The 17638-nt window shown below is 53.2% G+C and overlaps 1 protein-coding gene across 2 annotated transcripts; it reads right to left on the bottom strand.

Annotated features, from left to right (window-relative positions):
- Positions 1-1148: 1148 nt before the first annotated feature.
- On the bottom strand, positions 1149-16772 carry Znf541 (zinc finger protein 541). Of its 2 annotated transcripts, XM_042700484.1 has the most exons (15): positions 16466-16772; positions 15026-15269; positions 13167-14862; positions 10869-10927; positions 10461-10620; positions 10071-10244; positions 8905-9229; positions 7035-7098; positions 6433-6575; positions 6048-6151; positions 4494-4569; positions 3840-3928; positions 2350-2490; positions 1916-2097; positions 1149-1827 (listed from the first exon to the last, which is right to left on the bottom strand). In XM_042700484.1, exons 1-15 carry the CDS (start codon positions 16770-16772, stop codon positions 1656-1658), a joined length of 3936 nt encoding a protein of 1311 aa, XP_042556418.1. In that variant the 3' UTR covers positions 1149-1655. The 2 variants fall into 2 exon arrangements, with proteins under 2 accessions (XP_042556418.1, XP_042556419.1); XM_042700485.1 differs by lacking the exon at positions 10071-10244.
- Between the last annotated feature and the right edge of the window lie 866 nt (positions 16773-17638).

Below are 17638 nucleotides of genomic sequence, written 5' to 3'. Positions count from 1 at the left end.
ATTCTCCAGTCAATGGAACCAGAATTCTTAGGAGAAATGGCTGGGTCTAGAACTAGACATTATACAAGATAGGTCTGCAGTGCCCAAAAGGGAGTGAGTCTGTCATACTCTTGTCATACAGAGAGAGAGAGAGAGGAGAGCTCTCATGAGACCCAAACTAAAGCAAAGATGTCAAGGGGTGCGGCTTAAGTGGCAGAGCACCTGCTTAGTGAGTGTAAGGCCCTGAGTTCAAGCCATAATACCATTCCTTGACCTCTCCCCCAAAAAAGATGGGGTATAATTACCCATACGTTCAATGTGGACCTGCACAGGGAGGCTTAAGTTCCCAGTGAGACCTGATGTTGTCACCCAAGCAAGTCATGCCGATAGTGTGTATCCTTAGTAACATAATTGAAATAGCACTTTGGTGGCTTTCCTCTCAACTCGTGAGGCCCATTAAACACTATACCTGCCCAAAATGCCTCAAAACTGTCGTCATCAAACAAGGGAAGTCTGAGAAACCATCACCACTGTTATTGCAAGAGTCTAAGGGAACAGGATTACTAAATATAATAAGATATTCTGGATGGGACTTTGACATAAAGAACACTGGTAAAAATGCAGGCAATCTAAACAAACTATGGACTTTATTAAAAAGTGCTGTGCTGATATTGATTCACTAATTGTAACAAATGTATCATACTAGTGGGAGATGTTAATAATGAGGGGAAATAGGAGTGGTATATAGGACTTTTTGGTACTGTTTTTGCAAAATTTGTATAAATCAACAACTATCCTAAAAGTCTCCTTTTGTTTTCTGGAGAAGCTGAGTCCTTACACTTATGCTTTCTATCATGGAGCCACAGCCCAACCCTAAAAAGACTTCTTTACCTAAAATTAAGTTCTAAGGCCCCACCCCCAGATGTAAGCAGAAACTATGGGAGGAAAAACCCTTGCCCTCAGCTCTCCTGCAGCTCTGCTGCTGGGATGGAAGCAGAGAAAGTCTCTTAACAGGTGCTTTTCACATTGTACACTGAATGATTGCCTGGAGGCAAATGCCCAGCTCTCTCCAGGCCTCCAGGGCAGGCACAGGGGCTCACCTTCCGGATCCCAGTGGGGGCTGTGTGCTTAGACGCCTCTGTATAGCTGAGAGTCTGGGGAGTCAGAAGACAGCTGCTCAAGAACTCAATTTAATATGATTTACAAGTAGACACGTACAAAACACACCTAACAATGTACAAGTCACTGTAAGACAATGGATGGACCCAGAGCACAGAGCCCCTGCTGTGGGGAGGAGCCAACCTGCTGGTGATTTCAGTTTGCACCCGCTGATTCTCCACATCTCCACCTCATCCAACAGAACAAACTCACACCGGCAGCTAAGACTGAAGAGCCTCTGCCCCCCTCCCCCCATCAAGCCTCCCAGCTCCAGGCAATATAGAATTGAAAGGAGTGGATGACTATTAACCTGCAGAGGATTAAGCCTCTGGTCCCAGCACAGGGACTTCAGAGCTGTCTGGTGACATCTCTGCCTGTGCACAGCCAAATGGGCCAGAGAAACTGGCCAAGAGGAATAGGATAAATGGGAGTGGTGAGGGAAGGGGCGCAAACACTCTGCAAAGACCCAGGGAGGCAGGACAGGGCTGGAGCCCCCCAGAGTAGCTGCCAGCAGGGAGTCACCACTGCAGAGGGCCAATGTCAGCTGCCAGCTCCTCCTCCTCCTCCTCCTCTTCCTCCTTTAGTGGAAAGGGCTTGACAGGCCACTTGACTCTGACCACAGGCTCCACGTGTTCCTGAAGGCGATGCCGCTTCATGTGGGCATTCCGACTCTTGATCTTGTCGAACACCCTGTTGAGCCAGAGGACGTGGGTCAGACAGGGAGGAGGTGAGTGGCCAAGGGAGGGACCATAGGCCAAGGCCCGGAAAGACCAGCTACCTCTCACACTCTCTGCATGGAAAGACATCCTGGCCCTCCACACTTCCTGGCGGCTCAGGGGTCCGCTTTGGGCCTGTGCTTGGGCTGGGACTGAGGATGGACTCTCTCCTATAGGTCTTGGTCTTTATCTTCAACTCTGGAGTTGGACGGTGGCTAGATCGTTCCCGAGGGCTGCAAGTGACCTGCAGAGAGGCAAAACCATCAAGGTGCTGAGTGTGACCCTTGTGAGGGAAAGATAGGCCAGGCACCCAGGAGCTTTACAGGAAGACCTTCCCTTGAGACTGCTCCCCCACCCTTCCAACTACAGTGGCTCTGTGTGTGTGTGTGTGTGTGTGTGTGTGTGTGTGTGTGTGTGTGTGTGTGTGTGTGTGTACATGCACCTGCCCATTGGGACCACGATGCACTCCAGCCTCCTTCCCCCTTGGTCTGCTAACCTTTTCTTCTGTCCTTTCTACCTCATCCAATTCTCTCCTGACCCTCTTTTCTAGTCCAGGGGCTCGGCCGCAGTCAAACTTGATCACTTTTTTCCAGATGTAATAATACTCAACACACTGTGCTACAGTCTTTGTCTGGATCTAGTGGAGGAAAACGGAAGTAGGCTGTTGGTGGTGCTTCACAGGCCCCTAAGTGCCCCAGCCAGCTACCACCTGGTGACAACTCTACCGTACCACTGGTCTAGTGGCACCTGGCTTGGGGGGCCCAAGCCCACCAGCACAGGCAGGGTCCACCCAGGCGATAACAGGGTCCAAAGTGAAGCCACACATTAGGCACCCACATCTAAGGCTAGCCCGGGAAGTTCTTCCCATGGGAAGACCTAGAGGCGGTGCTTTTTTTTTATCACCCAGCCCTTACAGGCAGGCAGAGCCCTGAAGAAGCCTTGGAAGCAAACTGGCCCACTCAAGGGGAGGGGTTTTGAGGACACAGTTGGAGCCAAAGGCACTCAGGCCCTGCCCCTTTGTCCTTCCCTCTGCTCTAAAAAGAGTTCTCTTTAAAGGTTGAGTTCTGGGGCTGAGAATGTAGCTTGATGGTGGGGTGCTTGCCTAGCATGCAGGAAGCCCTGGGTTCGATTCCTCAGTACCACATAAAAGGAAAAAGCTGGAAGTGGTGCTGTGGCTCAAAGTGGTAGAGTGCTAGCCTTGAGCAAAAGCAGCTCAGGGACAGTGCCTAGGCCCTGAGTTCAAGCCCCAGGACTAGCAAAAACGCTCTAGAGCTGGGTGTAGTCCCACATGCCTGTAATCCCAGCATTGGGGAGGTAGAATCAGGATGATCTCAAGTTTCAGGCCAGCTGGGATACAAAGCAAGACTCTGTCTCGACACATTAAGTAACTTCCATAAGTAAATGGAGGGCTGAGCTATTACAGAGGCTGAGATCCAAAGGATGGAGGATCAAGAGCAACTTGTGCAGGAAAGACTGAGATTCTGCCTCCAGCAAAAAGGCTGGCTGGAAGTGTGGCTCAAGTGGTAAAACACCAGCTGTGAGGAAGCAAGACCAGCAAGCACCAGGCCTTGAGTTCAGCCCCATTACTGGCAAAGAAAAGGAAAAGGAAAGGAAGGAAATGAAGGGCTGGTGTACAGGTCAGTGGTAGAGCCCACACTGAACATGCTCAAGCCCTCCAGTACATTCCCAGGAACTGCCACCCCTCCTCTGGAAACTTCTCGGGACATTTCAGTGGGTAGTAAGTTCATGCCAGAAATCCTTTCTGCACATCACTGTTTCGGCTTTGTGTATTCACAAGCTAGAAGTTGAAACAGAGCATTTGTGATATAAGAAACACCATAAGTTAAAAAGAAAAGGCAGCTGAGTTTCTGATCCTGAACAAGGGAAAGTTTCTGATTCTGAAACAATAGGAAGCAGATTTACAGCACCAGCCAAGATCCTGAGAGAAACATTCACAATCTTTGAGCAGTGGTAGCCAAGCCTCACCGTCTTGTGGATCAGGTGAAAATCCTTCTTGTGGGCGCAGAATGCCTTCTTAAAGAGCCTCTTCTCCATGGGGGTCCAGATGTCTGAGCCTGTGGGAGAACATGGCCAAGAGGAAGAAATATTTCTCCCTGTGGGACTACAGCCAGAGTGGAAGTGCAGACCACCCTCCACATTAAAGCCGCCATTCCCCAGCACCAAACGTGTGCCAGTGCCAGGTGACCCACAAAACCTTGCAGTTCTTTAGTGGCAACCAAGACTTCAGTGGCTTGCTAGGGGACGTGGCCCAGGCAGCAGTGAGAACACAGTGAGGCTGGTGCTGGTGTCTCACGCCTGTAATCCTAGCTACTCAGGAGGCTGATATCTAAGGTTCATGGTTCAAAGCCAGCCCGGGAAGGAAAGTCTGGGAAACTCCAGAAAACTGGAAGTGGCACTGTGGCTCAAGTGGTAGAGCTCTTGCCTTGAGCTGAAGAGCTGAGGGACAGTGTTCAGACCCAGAGTTCAAGTCTCATGACCAAAGAAAAAAAAAAAAAAAAGAAAGAACACATTGGCCAGGCCCCTGAGGAGGAAAAGGTCAAGGCAGAGTGTACCACTGGGCCTGACTTGTTGGCAAGGCTCTCAACCAGGCCCTGGAGTGCCTGCTCTTCCCACACTTACCTGTGTATCGATAGTCAGCCAGCGGGTGGGCACGTGACTTCTGGGGTCCTCGGAGTAAGAGAGTCTCTAGGGCAACCTGGAATGAGAGCAGGTACAGGCCACTCATGGGGCAGGGCAGGGTAGGAAGTGGAGTAGCACCTGCACTTCTGCATTCATGTGGACATTGCAGTCATCCTCACAGCCTCTCCTACTACCAGGGTCCTCAAAGTGGATGGTCCTGGGGCAGGCACAGCAATAGGACTTGGCCACACCATGGGGTGTGGTGCCATTCTGACCCCAGCGCCCACTCTCGCAGAACAAGACCTGGTGCTGGAAAGCCTGGCCCTCACTGGGCTGGACTCACTTTATCCACAGCACACCATGGTGGCTAGTAAGCCTCGCAGTGACGGCTTGTTTTGTCTTTCTTAAAATACAAGCCCTGTGAGGGCAGGGATGTATCCCCAGCATCATCAAGGCTAGATGGGTCATTTCTGGGCTCCAGTGCAGAATGGAGACCCCTTATTCATAAAGGATAAAAAAAAATTCCAGGATGGTGGCTGGGAATGTGACTTAGTACTAGAGTGCTTGCCTTGCATGCATGAAGCCCTGGGTTTGACTCCTCAGTACCACATAAAAGAAAAGGCCAGAAGTGGCACTGTGGCTCAAGTGGTAGAGTGCTAGCCTTGAGCAAAAGAAGCTCAGGGACAGTGCCCAGGTCCTGAGTTCAAGCCCCAGGATTGACCAAAAAAAAAAGAAAAAGAAAAAGAGTTATGAGATGGTGACACCCACAGAAGGATGGGCATATAGGAGGTATTCAATAAGAATGTATTGCATGCCAAACACTGCCCCACAGCCTGACAGAAAGCGAGGCCACCACCTAATACCTGCCTTCCTAACAACAATGCCTCCCACTACTCAGAGTTGGACTTAATTTCCTAAACCAAGAACTGAGAGATGGGTCTGTATAGTAGTTTTCAGATGCAGCCTTTTCTCTTAACAGTCCTGGGGGTTGAACCTAGGGCCTCACTAGGTGGTGCTCTACTACCTGAGCTATGCCTATTTAAAAAAATGTTATTGTTATTCTAAAGGTGATGTACAGAGTACGTTACCAGTTATGTAATGCCACCCCTTTCCTCGTTCTTTCCCAGTTTTTCTCTCCCATGGCATCCACCAGTTCTGTAGTTCATTTTTAACGTAGTGTCCAGTGAATACTACTACCTCAAGACCCTTTTGCCTTAATTTTTAGCCTGGGCTGGATGTCCTCCTAGCTCTGCTCCTTGTACAGCTATGATGATAGAGCCAGGGGATTATGCCTGGTCTTTCAATCAAAGGGTGAAGATGACTTTCAGGCTAGCCTAGACTACCCAGTGAGTTCCAAGCCAGTCTGGCCTACTCAGTGTGATTCTGTCTGAACAAACAACGAAGACAAGAACATATGGACACAACTTGAGCTGGATTTGCTGCTCCCTTCCCCACTGCCCCCCCTCTCCAGGGATCAGTAATGATGGGACAAGTGGAACCCACAGCTGATCGTCCATGACAATCCCACTCTAGCCTGGCCCAGCCCAGCCTCACCTCAATGCTGCCCTGGGCTTCGTGCAGGCAGTGCAGAGCGAGCTCCAGGTTGGTGCCCCCTCCTGGCATCACACTGGAGCATGCCACATTACAGAGCTCTGTCACTGCGGTTCCGGTTCCAGCAAGCAAGGCGAGCAAGGGTTAGGAAAGATGGAGTCAGGAGCTGGTCAGGTGGACACCTCCCTTCCTCCCTCCCTCCCTCGCACTTCTCTGTGGACAAGGAGGGTGAGCAGAAGCCTTCCTTGGGCTCTACATAGCCCAACTAGCCACTAGGCAAAGGAGAAGACAGAACACAGCTGGGGAGAAGCGACCCTGGGAGGGGAAGACTCCCTGGTACTGGTGGGGAAGGAGGAGCTTTTCAGTGAGACCCCAGAGCCTCAGCCACCTCTGTCCTGTGTCTCGGGATTGGTCATCACATCTCCCCATGGCTTCCAAACCAGAGCTGCCACATGCTTGTCCACTCCAGCCAGAGATCTCTCCTGCAGCTCCGGGATCTCAGCCTGAAACCGGCTCCCTATGTTGATGTGTCTGGAAGAGATACGCTGGGGTGACCAAGATGAGAAGCATGGGCCTACGCCAGCCACAGCCTGCTCTGTGGGCCCCGATGCCATCTTGCAAACACATTTCGGGAACCTCTCTAGGGTCACCTCCTTCCTCCTCTGCCTCTCTTAGGGTCTTGGACAGGGAGGTGCATGCAGATAACTGTCCACATCTGTCCAGCCACAGACTGCACTGTGGGCTACACCATCACTAACTCTGCTCAGAGCCCCAAGGACAGGCTGTCCCACATGCCACATGTCTGCCAGAGAAAGAAGTAGCAGGGGAACTTCCTGCATCGATCTAGAGAAGCCCACTATTTGCAGGGAGACTCTGCAGTCTGACCTGACCTTCTATGAAGCAGCATCTTGGGGAAAAGTGATGCTGGGCCCCACCGTCTGTGAAAGACCCTCTTGTAGAGGACGCCTGGTTCTCACTGCTCCAACTCACGGTTCAATGCTGATCTTCGTGTCATCCTTCACCACACAGATGCCAAAAGAGCCATCCACTTGATCTAGAAAACACACAGCGAAGAGCCTCAAGTGGACCGAGTGGACATGACCCCTTTCGGCTGCCTTTGTTGACACAGCCAAATACAGGCCATGAGGATACCTGGGAGGGAAAGGACGTCTGAAAAAGCTGAGAAAGGAACTCAACAAACCAATTAACGAATGACAGTGACACATTGGTACTAAACTAGTAAGGGAAGGTCTCTGGAAACTGTCGTAAAGGCATACAGCATATAGAGAAATATTTACTCAAGAAAATGGATGCAATCTTGATAAGAACAAGCATTTGTGGTATTTGAGCCAGGGTCAGCTCTTTCCCCACCCAGCTCCCAAGGCTGCACATGGAGGTTCCACCCAGGGAGGGGTAAACAAAACAAGGCTTTCCCCTGGTCCCCACGCTTCAAGATGTTCAAGGAAGGCAGAATGACAACTTCTCACCAAAGAATACTGATGTTATTTTTGAAGTGGAAATTCTGGTGTGAAAAAGTACAATAGTGAAAATGGAGCTCAACAGGGCTTGAGTTGGCAGAAGGAAATAATTAACAAACTAGAAGACATATCAGTAGAAATTATGGAATCTGAATTAAAGAAAAAGAAATAATAAAAGTGAAGAGAACCTCTGAAGTGTGGGACACCATTAAATGTAATACTCACATGTAATGGGGTGGAGAAAGGAACAGAAAACATTTAAACAATAATGGTAAAAATTATAAACATGTCTGTGAAGCTCTATGAACTTCAAATAGGACAAATAACAAAGACATCTAGAAGAAGCTTTGGTGTTATCTGGCGTGAACAAGGCCCTGATTCCAACCTCAACACTGAGGAGTAAGGGGGGGGAGGTGTACATCTAAATAAGATGTTGAAATTCAAAAGATAAAAATTTCAAAATCGAAACAAGAAAAAAACAAAAGCAAAACTCTTATGAGCTGGGCGCTGGTGGCTCATGTTTGTAATCCTAACTACTAAGGAGGCTAAAATATGAAGATCATGGTTTAAAGCCAGTCTGGGCAGGAGCATCAATGAGACTCTTGGGTTTTTCTTTTATCAGTCATGGGCCTTGAACTCAGGGCCTGAGTGCGATCCCCAAGCTCTTTTGCTAAAGACTAGCTCTACCACTTTGAGCCACAGCTCCACTTCCAAGTTTTGAGTGGTTAACTGGAGATAACTGTGTCACGGACTTTCCTGCCCAGGCTGACTTTGAACTGTGACCCTCAGATCTCAGCCTCATAAATAGCTAGGATTACCAGCATGAGCAACTGGTTCCTGGCCCATGAGATTCTTCTCTCCAATTAATCCCCCAAAATTCAGAAGTGGAGCTGTAGTTTAAGTGGTAAAGTTCTAGGCTTGAACAAAAAGAGCAAAAGGTTGGGAAGGGGAAACAAAGGAGGAGGCTACAATGCTTGATAAGAAATGTACTCATTATCTTGCCCATGTAATTGTAACCCCTTTGTACAGTATTTTCACAATTAAAAAAATGTGAAAAAAAGAGCAAAAGGATAACACTCAGGCCCTGAGTTCAAGCCCCAGTACTGAGACAAAAAAAAAAAAAAAAGGAAAGACTAAAAGAGTATAATGTTACACTTTCATAGTGCCATTAAGGAAATGACACAGAAGGGCAGACAGAGATTGGTCTGACTAAATGGTGTCCGTATTCCTTCTGTCTGCAACACTGTATGCATGTACAGGGTGCTGGCCCCCTAGGGATCCTGGGACACTACTCAGCAGCAACACCAGAGAGAACACTGGACCCGATATCACAGGGAGGCATAGCATGGCCAAGGAGATACGCCTTGGTCTGTACTACTCACCAAGCACAGAGCTGAAGAGCTGGTAGGGCCCCGCCTGGGGTACAGGGCAGAGCGTGTTGAAGTAGAGCCCAGAGCCCTCCCGGATGGGGCTAAGCATGGGTGGTGGGGTGTAGGGGGAGCACTGGAACAGGCCCTTCAGGAGGTGGTCTACCAGGAGCACGGGGGAGGGCAGGCAGCTCTGGTGGCAGCCTCCCCCTGGCGCTGGCTCGCCCAGTGCAGAGGGTGGGGCAGGCAGGAGCAGCGCCTGGGGCTGTGGCCGCTTCTTCCGCTTCCTCTGCTGCCGGCTGTCCTTGCTGTCTCTCTCTTCCCCATCTTTTTCTTGTCCCTGGCGCAAGAGAGCCCAGAGTCAATGGAGGCCGCTATAGCACCGCTCAAGTCTTCTGACTGGCCTCATGGGACAGGCACACCCAGTGGGGCCACATCTGACCCCTTAGCCTAGGAGGCTGGGTAGGGTTTTCTTGGGCACTGGCCAGCCATCCCTGCTGGCAGCCGAGGCTCTACCCTCCTACGCTCCTGGTAAGAGGTGTGGGGACAGCATCAGAGACACCAGGTGGCAGTGTGACTAATGAAAACCTATTCCACCAATGCCAGGGGCTCCTGGGACCCAAATGTGGACCCAGCAGGGCCGAAGGGGACCAGACACCATCCCCGAATGCAGCAGAACCTCTCCAGTGTGGTCCTCATGCAGGCTAAGGAGGTGAACCCTGCTTCACAGTGCCCCCTTCACCTGCACAAACCGTGCCACCCCTCCAGCTCACTCCTTAGCCTTAGGGTCTCAGCTTGAGGCTCACAGACTCTGTGTGCCCCTCATTCCCTGATGAATCTGGGCCATCACTGTCTGGCTCAAGTCTGTGTCTTCTATGGGCCTGGGCCAGCATAGGACTCTAGGAGTACTGAATGAGAGACCCAATCATGGGGCTGGGAAGTTGGCTCAGTGGTAGAGCGCTTGCCTTGCATGCCTGAGGCCCTGGGTTCGATTCCTCAGCACCACATAAGCAAAAAGAAAAAAAGCCGGAAGTGGCGCTGTGGCTCAAGTGGTAGAGCGCTAGCCTTGAGCTGAAGAGCTGAGGGACAGCGCCCAGGCCCAGAGTTCAGGCCCCACAACTGGACCCCAAAAAAAAAAAAATGTAGAGAGATCCAATCAGTACTTCTAGATAAGCACCCACCTTGGCTGCGCCTCCCAGGCGGCGAGGTGCTGGAGTCACAGGGACTGACAAGGGGATCACCAGAGGGGTGGTGGCCATGCTGTCCAAGGACTTCCTGCCTCCTGGGGGACTCTGTCCATCCCCGTCCGGCCTTAGCACCTGTCTTGATGGTTTGCAAAACTCGGTGCCAAATCCCTAAACATAAAGAAGTGAAGGGTCTCTAAGTGTCATAGCCACTTCAGATTCCCAAGCAGGGAAGCTGGGGGGCCTGGACCAGAGGGAGCAACTGCTGAGTTCCTGCCTGGTAAAGGGGGGGAGGGTCCTGTCCTAGAGCAGCCGATCCCGAAGGCCTTCTCCCAGGATGCTGCCTTCAGCTGCCATTGGCCCCAGAAGCCTCTCCAGCCCCTTCACCTGCTGTTCCTGCTTCCCCCGGGGTGATGGCCACTGGTCACTGTGGAAACACATGTGGCTGCTCAGCCCCTTCTCGGTGTAGAACATCTGGCTGCAGTTTTTGCAAACAAAAGTGCTCCTTGGTTCTGTCCAATCAGTGGGACCCCCATTGGGCTGGTGGCTATGGGCAGACGAAGCAAGGAGAATGGAAAGAATGATTATTGTATTTTGCTTTTAACTCATATCCACTGGCCACGATTGACAAACCTTTCAACATGCAGGCCATACTCAAACTCTCTAGGCCAGCAGAGCCTCTTCTGGATGGAAGACCTCCAGCTCATCCTTCCCCCAACCCCCCCCCCCCCCAGGGCCACCAAGGACTCTGCCGCAGGGAGAGCCCAGCCAGGACAGGAGGGCTTCCTAGCTTACCATCCACCTGCCACATTCTCCTCCTTCATTGGATGAGGGAGTCTGTAGATGTTTCCACCCTGTACAAGAAAACATATATGGGTCCACACAACAGAAACGAGAAGGCACTGAAGATCCACAGCTAACAGATCCCGAGGGAATACTACCAGAGGAAGACTTTACACCCTTGGATTAGGTAATGGACTCTTAGGTAAGACGCCAAAGCAAAATGAAAGACCAAAAACAAATTGGGACTTCATTACAATGGAAAACTTTTATCCTACCAACGATAGCACAGAATGGGAGAGGCTGTTTATAAGTCACATATCTGAAGCCGGGCACCGGTGGCTCATGCCTGTAATCCTAGCTACTCAGGAGGCTGAGATCTGAGGATTTCGTTTCAAAGCCAGCCCGGGCAGGAAAGTCTGTGAGACTCTTATCTCCAATAAATCACTAGAAAACTGGAAGTGGCACTGTGGCTCAAGCAGTAGAGTGCACGCCTTGAGCTGAAGAGCGCAGGGACAGCGCCCAGGCCCAGAGTTCAAGTCCCACGACCGACAAAAAAAAAAAGTTATACCAATAGCTAAGAAGCCAATGAGAGGGTGTTCAGCATTATTATCCATAATAAAAAGGCAAAACAAAACCACAAGGTGCTACAGGCATGAAGATAGAAAACAGCCAGGCATGATCATACATGACTGTAACCCCAGCCTTTGGGAAGCTGAGAAAGGATCATAAGTTTGGCACACACATTGAGTTCCATGAGACTAGGTTGCATAGTGAGACTGTCAAAAGCCATAATGAAATGTGACTTGACACTCACCAGGTTGATTCTAATAATAATAATAATGATAATAATAATAACTATACCAAACAGTAGGGAAGAATGTGGAGAAATTGTACCCCTCATGTGCAGTAGTGGGTATGGCCTGATAATTCCTCAAACATTGAACATTGACTTCCCATGTAACCTGGCAATTCTACTCCTGGACATCTGCCCAAAGAAACAAGAGCATGTGGGGCTGGGAAGGTGGCTTAGTGGTACAGTGCTTGCCTTGCATGCATGAAGCCCTGGAGCAGAAAAAGCCAGAAGTGGCATTGTGGCTCAAGTGGTAGAGTGCTAGCCTTGAGCTGAAGAGCTGAGGGACAGCACCCAGGCCTAGAGTTCAGGCCCCACAACCGGACCCAAAAAAACAAAAAACAAAAAAAACCACAAGAGCATGCATCCACACAAGCAGCTGGGCAAACATGCTCACACAGCCATGTTCACAATAGCTAAGCGGGAAACAGCCCACCCATGAATAGCTAAAGAAACTCTAGTCTATCCATCCACCAGCATATGGCTCAACCATAAAAGAAACAAACGAGGCCTGGACTTGCACAGGAACACACATGAATCTTGGGAACACAGTGCTAAGTGACAGGAGCCAGACACAAAGGGCCCAAGTGTATGATCCACTTCTCTGAGATGCCCAGAAGAGGCAGCTCCATAGAAAAGGCTTAGAGGATGGAGAGATGATAGGCAGGTAGAAAGATTAGGGGTGACAACAGATAGATGTAAGGGGATGAAGTTGTCACATAGCGGTAAACCTCATGAATCCACTAAAAACTACTGAACCGCACACTTTCAAAAGGTCAGGTGCTCAAGATTTTGAGTCATAAAGCAAAGCAAAACAAAACAAAACACTAGATAGGAGTGGGGCAATGAGAAGGATGCGGGCATTACTAAGGGGTGCGGCTAGACACCTCAGAGTAGGTCCTCAAGCGTGAAGCGGGAGGACCCAGGCTAACGCGAATTAGGGTGGGCCACACAGCAGGCAACCTTCCAGTAGAAAACACACATATCAGGCAGAAGTACTTAAGGAGGCGGGAGGGTGGGGGCTCTCTACCTTCATCTCCTCTGAAGAACTTAAGGAGACAAATCCAGGAGGCCAACAGGAGGCAAAAGAAAACAATCAACAAAAAAAGCTTAGTGACATAACAGTGACATAACAGTGCTCTGGTCACCTCTCCATGGTCTTCCCCTTCAAGCTCAAGCCTGTAATCCTGTAAACCCAGCTGTGTGGGAGGCAGTGATTGGGGGCTTGCAGACAGAGGGCAGCTGGGTGAGTAAGTATGGGGGACTCCATCTCAACCCATTACTGCAGCTACCGGTAGGGGAGGCACAACGGCTTGGGCAGTCATTCCCAACATCCCAAGAGGACCACAGGCCAGGTCCACCTGGACATAGAAGGAGATCCAAGGTAACTAAAAAGGGATTCAAGTGGTAGATAGGATGTCTTGTATGACGCCCTGAGTTGGGTCCCCAGTATTGGGTACCTGGATTCTGTTGAATATGGTCAGCTTGGACTTCACATCGCGGCCAGGATCGGCGGGAGGCCCACTGGACGAGAAGGAGGCCATGGCCACCTGGCTGGGAGACGCAGCGCAGCACACGTCCATCTTCACCTTGTCCTTCCGGAAGCCGGAGAAGCGCTGGGCTCTGGGGTTCCCCGAGAACAGCCGGTAGCTGGCCCCTCGGGGGCAGGCTGGGCCCTTGTCGGGCCTCGTGGCCCCGGCGACCGCGCAGCCGTCGGCTTGAGCCTGCTTCCCGGGCAGCGGGGCTCCGGGCGGCTCCTCTGCCCCGAGCTGGGGCTGCCGCGCGCCCGCGGCGGGGAAGATGTCCCCCAGGTCCAAGGTCCCTTTGGAAGAGCGCAAGTGCTTGGCCAGAGAAGAGATGTCGGGGTTCCGGGACGCCTCCAGGGGCGCTGGGAGCGACGGCGGGGCGGAGGCCACCTTGAGGCCGCCCTTGGCGTCCCGCCGGGTGCCGCCGCCGCTGGGCGAGGTCTCCCTGGGCGCGGCGGGCGCCGTCTTCCTCCTGCGGGCCGGAGAGCCCTCGGGCTCGGGGTGTCCGGGGCCCCCCTGGAGGGCGTCCGCGGCGGCGGCGGCCGGCGGGGGCGGCTGCTGCGGCCAGGCTCCCTGCAGCGACTTGAGGGCCGCCTGCCGGGCGTCGGCGGGGCGCGGGGCGAAGAGGCGCTGGGACGCCGACAGCACCTGCAGCATCTGCACCTGCTCGTGGCCCGCCAGCGCCTCCTGCGACTTCAGCAGCAGCTGCCGGAAGAGCGGGGCCGCCTCGGCCGCGCCGGGCCCGTCCGGCTCCCCGGGGCTCGGCCAGGACAGGGGCTCGCCGTCCTCGGGCTTGCTCCTCCGGGAAGGCCAGCCGTTGCTGTCCTCGTCCGCTGCGCACGCCTCGCCGGGCGCCTTGGGGGCCGGCGGGTCTTCGGCGGCGCCGGGCGCGGGCTCGGCGGCGCCGGGCTCGGCGCGGGGCTCCGGGGCCTTGTGCAGCACCAGGACCCCGCCGCCCTTGCCCTTGGGGCAGCCCGGCAGGCTCCGCAGCCACGGGAAGCTGTGGCCCGGCGTCGGGGCGCCCGCGGCGGCGCCTCGGAAGAGCGGCAGTCGGGCGGGCAGGGCGCCGCCCTCGGCCCAGCTCTCCCGGGCGGGGGGCTGCGGCGGCGGCTCCTGCTCCGGGGCGTCGAGGGCACCGTTCTCCGCCGCCCTGGACGGCACAGCTGCGCGCGCATCCTCCGCGGCCGCCTCCGTCCGCGGGGGCTGGGGATCCTCAGGCCCCTCGGCGCCCCCCGGAGCTCCCGGGGCCGCTGCCGGGGTGCAGGAGGAGGACCCCGCGCCCCGCCCGTCGCCATCCGAAGGCCCTGCCAGGGCCGGCCCGGGGGACGGGATCTTCTGGTGCACGATGCTGCTCACAATGCAGCGCAGCAGGTCGCGGTTGGGCAACACCGAGCTGGGGGACCTGGCTTCAGGGGGCCCTGGGGGCCGCAGGGCGCTGGGGGGCGGCAGGTCCGGGTGCGGGGGGTCCCCGAAGGCTTCCTCTTCGGGTGGGGCCTCCCGCAGGATGCACAGGCCGTGCTGCACCTCGTAGTGGCGGCGCAGGGAGCGGTAATCGCAGTAGCTCTTGCTGCAGCCCTGCTCGATGCACACGAAAGGCTTGGTCTTCTGGTGCGTGAGCATGTGCCCGGTTCTGCGGGCACACACAGGAGACGTGGCTGAAAAGATGACCTGGTAGGGACTTACCTCCGCCACCCTGCCCTTGGATAACCCTTTATCAGAACTAAACAAAACCTACTGAACCCCACGGTTGGATGGGGAGAGGAGCAGGAGTCAGCACTCCGTTGTCTACGTACAGGTGGTCCTGCCGCTTGAAGGCCTTGCTGCAGACTTTGCAGACGTGCTTCCTCTCCTGGCTGTGCGTCAGGTAGTGCTTGCTGAGGGAGCTGGCACTGCTGAACACCTTTCCGCAAAGGCTGCAGTCCAGGAGTGGGTTCTGGGGGGAGCTGTGCTGCCGCTTGCCTTTCCGTGCGCTCCCTGAGGTGGCCCTGCCGCCTTCATCGGCCTCTTTAGGCACCTTCAGGGCGCCTAGCCCCAGGTCTAGACAGAGGGAGAAAGCACAGGTTATCACAGCCCAAGGCACCCCCCGAGGATGCTCTGCAGCTCTCCTGAGTGAAGGTTTTGCAAGGACAGGCCAAGACCTGGACTTCCAGCAGCTTAGGAGCACCAGGAGGGAACGAGGGCCCTGATCAGGCCCCACCCACAGGGCCGTACCTGGTTCCATGCCTGGTGCAGAGGGACAGGAATGGCAGCTGAGTGACATGACAGGCAGAGCTTGAGCCTACACCTTCACCTGCACCCACAGAAGGGCAATCTGCAGGGCAAAAGTGTGAGTCCCTGCACTCATCCAGCCGGGTCTGCTCTAGGCTTTTTACTTCAGAGGTGGCTTTCTACAAAGAGCTCCTGCAAGCACATTAACCTTCCCATTGCTTTTCCTCCTGACCCTGCATGGTGTCAAGAGGGTGTGAATAGAGTTTTTCCAGTCCTGCAGATTGAACCCAGGACCTCAAAGCATGCGGGCAAGATAGTGCCACATCTGCAGCCCTTTCGTTTTCAAGTCAGAGCCTCAAGTCACAGCCTTGAACTCAAGATTCTCCTGCTTCTACCTCCAGGAGATATGGGATGACAGGTATGTGCCACCGTGCCTAGCTTGTATTAGGGTTTAAGTGGCCTCTGATGCAAGCCTTCCACATAAAACCCAGCACATGAAAGCATGTGCTTGACATGCTCCTGAAAAAAGCTGCCAAGTGCCCAACCGAACTGGTACAGATGTGAAGAAAGATAAAGGAATTGGAGTGGAACTGAGATTGCGATGCACTGCTAAGATGATGGGCCTATTTTCTTTTCCTCCTTTTTTTTTTTTCCTGTTCTGAATCTCCCACCTTTTCTGTATCCCTTGGGGATAACAGACCGAGTTGCCTGAGCACCAGCTGAGCAGACGGGACACTCAGGTGGGAGAGGGGAGGTATCCTCTGTTCTGAAAAGTTCAGCAAGTAGAGGAAGAGCACACATGTCTCTCTTGTTCCAAGGAACACAGAGTAAGGCTTGGGGAAAGAATATTACAGGGCAGTAGACTTTAGGTCATCTGGGTGGGACAGGGACATAAAAAGCCACAGGTTCCTGGGTCGCTAGTAAAGGAGACTTGTCTACACTGACCCATGCAGAATCACCCCTGGATGGTTGGAAGAACTCCTGAGCATCCTGTTAGGCCCTTCCACCCAGGCAGGCAGTCTTACCTTGCAAGGAAGTCTGAGATTCGGAGTCTGCATATTCCTCCAACAGCTTCACAGAGTCACCGTCCTTCCCTGAGTACAGGGACAAAGTATCCAAGTTGTCCTCCAGCACCTCACTGGGCATGTCTGATGCTGGGAGACTGGGGTCCAGGTCTAAACCGCTGAGGCCAGCATAGAGCAGGTCTCGAGTGCTGGGCCCCAGGTCCCGGCTGACAGTGTCGTTGCAGTTGAGCCCCTGGCTGTCTGAGAAGGAAGGAAGGTGCATTTCTGATGGAAGGGCACCCTCGTCCTCAGGGCTGTACGGGTCCATGGCTCTCCTCTGCCCGGTCTTGGCCAAAAGCCACTCTGCAGATGAGCCAGGCTGTGTAAGGAGTCGGAAAGGAGAGAGCACCTGGCGGTGACTAGTTCCTGCAAACCAACACGGGGGAATCAGAATCTGCAGCCAAATGGGCAGAGCGTGGCCTTGAAACTCAAGCAGGCCTAACCAGGTCTGTGCTTGGCCATTTAACAGCCACGGGACCTGGGAAGCCATTGAGCTTCTGGTGTCCTTATCTGTACACAAAGAGAGATGCACGAATTCCTTGCACATGCTGGACTGAATGCAACTCTTTCTTTAGCCTGGACAAAAATGTCAGACCCTACCTGAAAAATAACTAAAACAAAGAGGGCTGGGGTGTGGCTCAAGTGGTAGAGCGCCTGCCTGGCAAGTTGGAGGTCCTGAGTTCAAACCCCAGTACTGCAAAAACAGCAACAATGACTCTGGGAAACAACCCAAGGTTTTTCAGCCTCCAAGCAAGTCCCTATCAGGAAAAAAGATGACAGGAGCTGGTGGTAGAGTGGGCAGTGCTTTAACTTACCCAGGCTTCATCATGCCCCTGGCTTGGCAGTGGAGAGCAAAGACAACAACCTGGCCCAGGTATCTGGTACGGCCTCCTGGTGCTGGAAGGAACAGAGAGAATTTTGTTCTCAAAGAATTGAGGTTCCTGGCTAGGAAGGTGGCTTAGTGGTAGAGTGCTTGCCTAGCATGCATGAAGCTCTGGGTTCCATTCCTCAGTACCACATACACAGAAAAAGCTGGAAGTGGCGCTGTGGCTCAAATGCTAGAGTGCTAGCTTTGAGCAAAAGAAGCTCAGGAACAGTGCCTAGGCCCTGAGTTCAAGCCCTAGACCCTAGAAC

Source organism: Dipodomys spectabilis, unplaced genomic scaffold, assembly GCF_019054845.1.
Source record: "Dipodomys spectabilis isolate Male_0828 unplaced genomic scaffold, ASM1905484v1 ptg000266l, whole genome shotgun sequence".
NCBI lineage: Eukaryota > Metazoa > Chordata > Mammalia > Rodentia > Heteromyidae > Dipodomys > Dipodomys spectabilis.
This window is presented reverse-complemented; position numbering and strand designations above follow the sequence as displayed.